Source organism: Lissotriton helveticus, chromosome 2_2 (genome assembly GCF_964261635.1).
Source record: "Lissotriton helveticus chromosome 2_2, aLisHel1.1, whole genome shotgun sequence".
Lineage (NCBI taxonomy): Eukaryota > Metazoa > Chordata > Amphibia > Caudata > Salamandridae > Lissotriton > Lissotriton helveticus.
In genome coordinates this window covers 404,804,747-404,814,599 of record NC_136060.1, presented here as the reverse complement: position 1 = coordinate 404,814,599, position 9,853 = coordinate 404,804,747, and the positions used below count along the sequence as shown (strand labels likewise).

The following is a 9,853-nucleotide window of genomic DNA, read 5'->3' as shown; positions in this document are numbered from 1 at the left end:
GCGTATTATCATGAACGGCGTTAAAAATTATCGCCGGTTTAGCGACAGAAAATGGCAGCTAAAGCGGCGATAATGTGCTTGATAATATGCCCTTGAGAATTCCAATAGAAGTCCATGTTCTGGTGTGAACATCTTCTGCCTCTAAACCGGCGATAATTTTAACGCCATTCGTGTTAATATGGCCATATGTCTCTCCTGAGCGAATTGAGGGGCATATTATCAAGACATGCGATAAAATTATCGCTGCTTTAGCGGCAGAAAACTGCCACTAAATGGCGATAATGGGCTTGATAATATGCCCCTCATTTATTTTCTCTCTGCGCCAAGTTAGGTTCCTTGTTCTTACGCTCTTCAGTTCGGAACTGTACTTCCTTCAATATTTATCTGGTTTACTCGTCTGCCCATGCCAATCATTTTAGTGGAGTAGTATCGTACCCTGCCTAACCCATTCTCTTACGCCCTCGCAGGGACCAACAGAGAAAGACCTCTCTCACTTCAGCACCAGATCTCGATATCTCACGCGCCGCTTCGGAAAAAACTCACTCCCCAGTCACACTCACAACGCAGTTTTCTGTTCTCTATTGTTGTCCCCGGTGTTGTGAATTTGTGAACCCGCCCCATAACGAAGCATTTACCAATGGGAGGTAGAGCGTAGCGAAGTACCAGTCTGTTCGGGAAGCTTACAGTTGGAAATTAAGGCGTGCGCAACACAGAGAAAGTGCGCAGGTGCAGTTTCAGTTCAAACGTACCCGTCACGTGACAGACTTCGTCAGGGCGTTTTTTGTGCTGGAGACTAGTCACAACCAGGCTTCTTGTTCCCATTCCAAGATGGCGGTGCAGGAATCAGCTGCTCAGCTTTCAATGGCTCTGAAGGTGCAGGAGTACCCTACTCTCAAGGTGTGTCAAGTGTGTTCTCCCCTGTCGTTCCATGCCCCCCTTCCACATAGTCCTCCACTCAGTACTTGACACAGAGGTACCTCCAAAACAAGCCGGTATTGGGTAAACGGCACCATTTTATGTTGAAACCGTTTCCAAAAGAGGGGTTCGTGGCTGGAATCAGAATGTCTTAATTTTATATCTTGCCCTTCGCCCATGTGGTATCGAAAATTGGATTTTGCGAGGTTACACCGTTCATAGCAGATAGGCAGTGCATTCCGACTTGATATTGCGATTGTAATTCCATCACATTCTTCCATGTCGCACATACGTCTGCTGATGTGTCTATCCACCTCTAAATTATGCTATCTTCTCACTATACCGGTATTGGTAGCTGTCAGTTTTTATGTCTGTCTTATAAAAAAAAGACACTATTCACATGCAGTACGGTAGGCTTTAACAGTAAACAGGGGCAGCAGTAGCGTGGCTTGTCACCCAGTGACAAACGAAATGTGTCTTATGGAATTGAATTTCAGGTTTGCCGACTGCGAGACCTCCTTGGTTTTGATTATGGGTTGCTGTTGACGTTTGTTTTACAGCCCTGATGCCTGTGAGATGGCCACATTCGCCCGTACCTACAAGTTCAGTGACACGAATTGTTTCCAAACCCTTGAATTCTATGTTGATTTTTCGGATTCGCGGATGACACTCTTTTCTGACGGCATGGTGTAGTTTTTGGTGGCTAATCGTGATGTTTCTTAATGAAAGGCTAAGTCTGCCGCAACTAGAGTTTGAGGCTTTAACCCAAAGTTTACATGTCGATCTCTGCAATAGATACATTGAGTCACCGAGCAATTGTTTCGTATGGTCCTTGGGTCCAGTGTGTCCTCTGTTAACTCGATTGCAGACCCACAGACTTTAACACAGAAGAGCATATGTTATCTTGTTGCAGTAACTTATTTGATCTCGCCTTCGGTACCTGATTGTTGTCAAAAATCCATTGTGTACAGGACAATGTCTAGAACGGGGTTTGGGTTAGCCACATTATTATCATTTGTTTACTTTTTTGTCAATTTAAATTGTTTGCTCCTTATTCGATGGTTTTCCTTCCTCTTGTTTTTGTCACTGTCCTGGAACAAATCTCTTCCATCGTTTTGAGTGAATGACTTGTATCCTCCCATGGCTCACATCAGGGAACTACTTTTTACTTTTCCTCTGAGTGCTCTATGAGAGTGCATGTGCTTTCCTGCTGTCTCCACTAAGTGCCGCTTCCCTGCTCACTTCTCCCCTCCCCCCCCCAATTGCACTCTTTCCATTGCTTGCTACCCTTCATAGCTCAATTCTAAAGGTCAAGTACAGTTTTATTTTTGCAAGATTTCACGACTATCTTAGGTTGGTTTTCTTTATCACCTCCCCTTCCCATGTTTCATGAAAGCTCAAGCCATGGGGCAGTTGGGCAGCATTAATGAAGCTGCTAGTGTGGTAGGCTGCTGCACTCACTCAGCCTGCGTTTGAGTGATTAGAATAAAGTGTCTTCTCAGAAGTGTCTTCTCTTGGATGCTCATAAATATGCTGCTGCCAAATATCTGAAGCAGTTGTGAGTCATGTGGAGAGTAGACGGCAAGCGTTTTCCTTTAATTCTGACACTTCTTAAGATTATTATGTTCTTTTAAGTACCTGTAACTCACCCTCTGTGATATTTTTAAATTGGTTCATGTGCAACAGGCTTTTTAAATTCTGTTCGGAAATAAAAGTAACTAATGTATAAAGATTACAAATATTGAATTCACTCAGTTTCAAGATGCCTTAAAATGTGCTCAGTGTTTTAAAATATTTATCTTTACTTTTGTGCTTTGCAAACGAGCTTTACAACCAGCTGAGAATTCGTTTCATACAGTCAATCAATCAAGGTTAGTAAAGCACACCTACTCACCCGTGAGGGTCTCAAGGCGCTGGGGGAAAGCTCAGTTCAATGCTGGGGTCACCCAAAAAGCCAGGTCTTGAGGTCCTTTCTGAAGTGGGTCAGTGTGGAAGATTGGCGGAAGGGGATGGTGTTCCAGGCTTTGGCTGCGAGGTAGGAGAAATACTTTCCTCTCGTTCTAGTCTGGCTGATACGTGCGACGGTGGCCAGTGAGAGCAGGGCTGATAAGAGGTGTCTATTGGGTGCCTGGAAGGAGAGGCGGCTGTTCAGGTATGCATGTCTGGTTTTCTGAAGGGCCTTGTATGCGTGAGTGAAGAGTTTGAAGGTTATTCTTCTTTTGACTGGAAGCCAGTGGAGATCGCATTGGTGTTGGATGATGTGACTGGGGATGTTGAGGATCAGTCTGACTGTGGCGTTCTGGACAGTCTGGAGCTTGCAAAGGAGTTTCTTATTGATTCAGGCATAGAGAGTGTTGCCGTAGTCCAGGCTGCTGCTGATAAGTGTGTGCATGACAGTTTTGTTTTTCTGGATTCCTTTAGGAACCATCTGAAGGTCTTTCGAAGTATGCAGAGGGAGTTGAAGCAGGTCGAGGAGACAGCGTTGATATGGCGGTTCATTGTGAGTGATGAGTCTAGTATGATGCCGAGGTTTCGTTCGTGGTCCATCGGGGTGGGGATTTCCGAGGTTGGAGGGCCACCAGGAGTCAGTCCATTAGGTGGGGGTGGAGCCAAGGATGAGGACTTCTGTCTTTAGTGAGTTGAATTTCAGGCAGCTGTTCTTCATCCAGGTGGCAACGGCTTTCATCCCTTCTTGGAAGTTGTTTGGTGATTTTGGGTTCCTTGGTGAGGGAGAGGATCAGCTGGGTGTCGGCATACAAGACAATGTTGAGCTTTTGGTTCCCTACCCATGGTTACTAGGGGGCCATGTAGATGTTGAAAAGGGTGGGGCTGAGGAAGGAGCCCTGGGGCACTCCACAGTTGACCCCTGTCAGTTCCGAGGGGTAGGGAGGGAGTCAGACCAGCTGAGTTGTGCCAGTGAGGAAGGAGCACATCCAGTCGAGGACCTTGCCACAGATGCCGTCGTCGTGGAGTCTGGTGGTTAGGGTGCAGTGGGAGACAGTGTTGAATTTAGTAGTGAGGTCCAGGAGTATCCTCTTACTGCCGTTTTGCCCTGGTGGAGGAGGAAGCGGATGTCTTCTGTCTCTGTTCTGTGTTTGCTTCGGAATCCAGATTGGGAACTGTCCAGGATGCTGTTAGCTTCGATGAAATGTGCTAGCTGAATGTTGACTGCCTTTTCGATGACCTTGGTTGCGAAGGAAAGCGGTGAGATGGACCTGAAGTTGATAAGGTCCGTCTGGTCCGAGGAGGGTTTCTTCAGGAGGGGGTTGACTTCGGCGTGTTTCCTGTCACCGGGGAATGTGGCGGTCTCGAAGAAGCAGCTGATTTTCGGGCGTAGTTTGGGTGCAATGGCAGAGGCGAATCTGTGGAAGATGTGGTGTGGGCAAGGGTCTGAGGGGGCTCGGGAGTGGATGCTTTTCATGGTCTTCAGGGTGTTTTCTTTCGTGAGCGGGATCCATTTGAGCATGGTCTGTTGGATGGCATTGCATGAGGGAGAACTGGAGCAGTGAAGTGGTGGTCTTGGTTGTCATAGGTCATCCTGATCTTGTGGTGGAAGAAGGTGCTGAGTCTGTTGCATCGGTCTTGGGAGGATGGGACGTCTGTTTCGCTGCAGGGTTTGATGAATTCCTTGATGATGGCGAAGAGTTCTTTGGTGTTTTGTGCATCGGTTAGGATTCTGTCTTAGAGGGATTTCTTCCTTGTGGATTTAATGAGTTGACCTATTGGCTTTGTCATTGCTTACTTCACTTTAAATAGCAGATTCTGAACACAAGTTGCCCCTGGATTGCAATTTTGACTGCACTTTGTTTAGTATCTTAGTCTCTGCATTACAGGTCCCTGAGTGTGGGTTTCATTCTATGGACCTGAACCAGCAGATCAGTTTTCTTTTTAATACCTTTTCATTAACATTTTGTACATTACAAGTGTATACAGAAACCAGGATTAGATGTAATAATCCCATACCACACCAAGGGGTGCTGGGTGCCATGAAGCAAGGGGCAATGGGGAGGGAGGGAGCCTGCCTGCCATGGATTTGCTTAACTGTAAACACTTGGTGCCCTAGTCTGATCTGGTTTCTGTGTTTTGGCTTTTCCTGACTGGCACTACCTGTGGTCCTCTGATTCTCTCGGCTGACAGCGTTACTGCAGTGTTCTACCTTCACTCCCGATAGCTTCTGTCTCTCTGGATGCTATAATTTTATTGTTGTGCACTTTGAAACCTAGGGTTGCACGCACTGCATTGCGCCACGACCCGCTGTTGTGCCACCATAAGCATATCTACAGACTGTTACATACCGGTCCCACCCTACTTGCTGCTTGTACCGGTGAACTGGTTTCACGCCTCATCGTGCAGCGTTATAGAAGTGCAGCAGTGATGGACAGCACTCGCAATACCAACTCCAGGGCCTCTTCATGGTCATCATCAACTGCAGTATTTGATCAACTGGACTCCTTGAGCCAGCCTTCTCCTTCTGGGTGCAGATTTAATGCAGTACTGGCTGCAATAAAGCGTCCTGTGTATCCCTACATCCAAATAGATAATCTGGTGGCAGATCTCGCATTACTTCACTCAGATCACAGAAAACTAGCCGAGTGAATAACAGCCATGGAACAGGCTCTCTCAGAGGTCCAAACCACCACTAAATTGCTGGAGCTGCAACTACAAGAACTTGACATCAGGATCCAGCGCCCAGAGTCCAGGGTAGAGGATGCAGAAGGTCGAACTAGGTGCAACAAGTCCACCTTATTTGTCTCCTGGAGGGGGCACAGGGTCAAGATGCGGTCGCATTTATTGAACAATGGATCAAAGAATACTGCTGAAGTCCTTCCTGTTGTCTTACCTCACCATTGAGAGGGCACATCGCATTCCCTCATGGCGAACAGCCCAGGACTCCAGCCCCAGCCGTTCATCTTTAAGGTATTGCATTTTCTCTATAGAAACTCCAAACTGCAAGAAGCCAGGAAATTACAGGATGTCAGGAAAGAAAACTAACGTGTAAGGTTCTTTCCGGACTATACCGTGGAGATGCAATTCCAACTGAGTTCAAATCAAATCAAATTTGGCTTTATTCGATTTACATGAGAAATCATAAAAGCATACAGGTACAGTTTATATCATACATTTTAAAAGATTTCCACGATAAAAAATTTGAAAAAGTTTGTAAAGAATCTGTAAAACATTTTCCATGTATAAAAAGTCAGCGATAAACATATAATCGAAAAGTCTCAAGTTAGAATTTCTAACGAATCTAAACATGTTAAGCTTACACCATAGAGTTTCTGTATTTTATCACTGACATTAAAAAGCGAGAAACAACAAAGATTACATGCACCTCATCTAGCAAAAGTAACTTCAGATAGGCAGTTTTACATGTTCTTATGCCCCAGGATTTAAGAAGAGGTAAGAGGAATGATTTCCTCGGGGCAGAGTAGAAATTACAAAAGAACATAATATGAATGTTACTTTGCGAAGAATGGTCATCGCATGGGCAAAGTAAATTCGCCGAAGTCCAATCATTGTGTTTTGGAAGGGTGACCATTCGGAAGAAGGTACCTAAACGCAGCCTTGTAAGAAGCATACGAGGATACGGTGCAGTTTCGATCCTGAGATACATTTGTAAACCTTCAATAGGGGTAATTTTTTGATAACTCAGGGTAGAGCTCTTGTGTTTCTCAATGTTCCATCTGACACTTTCCAAATGTGTGATTAAAAGTTTTTTGAGAGCTGGCCTAGACAAGTTTTCTAGGGACTCTGGAGTATCATAAAATTCGGGGTGTCCAATTTCAGAGAACATCAGGTGGACGTATCGTAACCACTTGATTTTGGATGCACCATCCAAATTTTTACAGTCCGTGATGAGTTCTCTATTAAATTGGCATTCCATAGTAGTCCAGATTTTGTGCCACAGCAAACACGGTGATAACTTTATAGTGTCGCTAAGGTATTTGAGGCCAGTCTCAATGTGGGTGGTAAAAGTCGAAGTGGATTTGCTCACACCTAGTAAATAGCGGATAAAAAGGTTTTCACAGGTTTGTAGCGAGGACACGTTTTCGAAGCCCCATAGGCCTGCTCCATAAGTGACTGTCGCTATACACTTAGCTTGGTAGATCTGTAACATCTCAGCAATCGGTTTGCCCCCGATTTTTGCTGCGAAAGTTCGCAGGGCCCCAATGGCGCGACTAAAGGCAAGTTTCCTAGCAGATACTGCGTGTTTCCAACCTCCTTTCCTTTCAAAAACGACACCTAGATAACAAAAGGTGTCCGTGCACTCAATTCTTTGCTCGTCAAGATATATCGAACATTGTGGCCTTTTCTTTTTTTGGGTGCATGACATGGAGAAGGTTTTGGAGATGTTCACTTTCAGATTTCGTTTCCCCATGTAGGATGAGAATTCAGTTACTGCTCTCTGCAGCCCTACCTTAGTCCTAGACATAATTGCCGCGTCATCGGCATATAAAAGAATGGGTACAGGCCTACCATTAATAGCTGGATAGTCACTTGGGATGTTTATTAAGTGCTCTGCAATAGAATTTATATAAAAACAGAATAAGAGGGGCGCAAGTATGCAGCCTTGCCTAACCCCTCTATTTATGGCAAATTTCTGTGTGCATTGACCCTGGGACCCGAACCTCACTCTAGCCCCGGCATCTCTATATAGTTCTTTTATGAATATGATGATGGTGGGATCCACCCCGATATGTTCCAATGTTGACCAGAGCTGAAGATGGTCCACGCAATCAAATGCTGAGCTGAGGTCAACAAAGGTAACAAACAGGTCCCCTTTTTTGGCCTCGGTGTATTTGGAGATCAATAGGGACAGATTAAGGCATTGTTCCTGGGTACCCATTCCCTTTCGGAACCCGTATTGGAGTTCGGAAATAACCTTTTTCTCTGTCTCCCAGTGTTGAATTCTCTTAAGGACGATCCTTCCTGCAATTTTCATAAGACCGTCCAGTAAAGATATGGGACGGTAGCAAGCAGGATCGTCCCTATTCCCCTTTTAAAAAATGGGCACTACAATTGCATCTGACCAGGTGTTAATTAAGCCACATTTGTTTCCCATATTTAAAACATTAGTTAAGAGGGGGGCCCAAAAATCGAGGTTTGTTTTGTAAACATCCACAGGGGTGTAGTCGGGGCCAGGAGCTTTCCCTGATGGGCTTTCCCTGATGGCATTTTCCACTTCTAGTGCAGTAAAAACCAAGTCAATTGGATAGGGGGATACTGGGGGGTCAGTTGACTGGTGATCATAAGATAGATTATTCAAAGATAAGGTTTCCTTTTGTTGGATCTGGGTGTCCCCCTGGCTGTTGGTATAAAGTTTGCCGTAGTATTCTACCCAGAGGTCTGCCGTAATTGCTACATCTATGCAATTGTCACTAACTTTTGTGTTATATACCGATCTTATAACTTTCCAAAAGAGATTAGTGTCCTTATTCCTGGCAGCTTCCCCCAGAGCTTCCCAGGCCTCCCTTTTCATTGTTGCCTTGCGATGATTAATTTCCCTTTTATACTCTCGTCTGGCCTTGGAAATTTGCACCCTATCTTTTGGGATAACATTTAAAACTTTCTTCAAATTCTTCAGGGCAGCTGTGCAGCTAGAATCGAACCACCCACGTGTGTGTTTCCCATTCTTTTTGTGGCTCCTCGTTAGCATGTCTTTAATGTAAAGCTGAATATTAGCGAAAGCTGCCATGATCGCCTTTGGATCAATATCCTCTTCTAAACAGACAAGTATGTCTGTAAAGCAAGATGATATGAGGCTGTGAAAGAAGGTTAAAGGATTCATTTTCTCCCACTTTATCACATAGCCGTTTATTTTTGTTAAAGTGACCTCCAGTGGATATAGCGGCCCACTAGATTCCTTTGCTTTCTCCTCTGTGATCATTACCCCAAAAGTAATAGGATAATGATCGCTCATTGGGTCGTCCCCAATCTCCCAGAAAGTTATAAAATTGGGTTTGATGGGTGACGTTAGTGCAAAGTCAATTGTGGATTCACAGCCTCTGCCATTATATGTTGGGGCAAAGGGAACTGGGGGGGGAACATGCCTGATTAATGAAAGTAAGATCAAAAGAGAAAATAATGCTGTTGAGGAGGGACCCCAACTTGGTGTGTGAGAAATGGAAAGGGCCATCCTCCTCGTGATCTGAAAGGCCGCACAAACCTAACTCAGAAGATGGGCAGATGGCACAATTAAAGTCTCCCACCCATAGAACTGTGTGGTCCCCCGTGTTTTGATCTCTCACTTTATGAATGTGGTGTGACATTTTATTCAAGATCTGTTCCATTTCATTTGCTGGCATGTTATTATAAAAATTTACCAGTATGACCTTTTGTGTGGTGCCCCATTTAAATAAAAGAATTTGAAAGTATTGATCAGAATGGAAATCATATACCTTTATATCCCCCATATTCGATGTATATATGCACAGGCCCCCTTTGTTTCGACCCTGGGGAGAGGGAACAGCGGGTGAATGAAATGTTCGATACCCCATAATATGACTTTCCTCGACAAGCCAAGTTTCTTGCAGGCAAAGGACGCCATGCTTCTGTATAATCTCCAACCAGGGTTTATGGGTGATCTTATTACCCAAGCCTGCTACATTCCAAGATAGGAGTGAATGTTTTTAAGTCGCTATTCTTCTGGACTGGTTGGCCAACATTTCCCGTTGCATCTAGCGAAACTAGGGAATGTACCATCTCTAGATGTTGTGTGGCCCGCACAGCAAGGGGACACTGGACTGGGCAGGGTTGTTCTGCACCCGGGGAGGTTTGATTTTTGTTAACAGATGGAGAATTGTCAATGTTACTGGGCTTGGTTGAAAGATTTAGGACACTCGACCGAGGTGAAAGATCAAGAGTTCCCAGTCAATCCACCTGATCTAGGCATTCAAACCTATTCATAGTGGGTGCACTTTCCCGCCAGTTATTAGTG

The 9,853-nt window shown here is 44.9% G+C and overlaps 1 protein-coding gene across 2 annotated transcripts in view; it reads left to right on the top strand.

The window, feature by feature from the left end:
* Positions 1-744: 744 nt before the first annotated feature.
* The window catches only part of MAEA (macrophage erythroblast attacher, E3 ubiquitin ligase), a 413,699-nt gene continuing 404,590 nt past the window's right edge, over positions 745-9,853 (top strand). For both annotated transcript variants that reach the window (XM_078678642.1, XM_078678641.1), the window contains exon 1: positions 745-897. In XM_078678642.1, the coding sequence (XP_078534768.1) occupies positions 829-897 (69 nt within the window). In that variant the 5' untranslated portion in view covers positions 745-828. The remainder of the gene's footprint in view (positions 898-9,853) is intronic.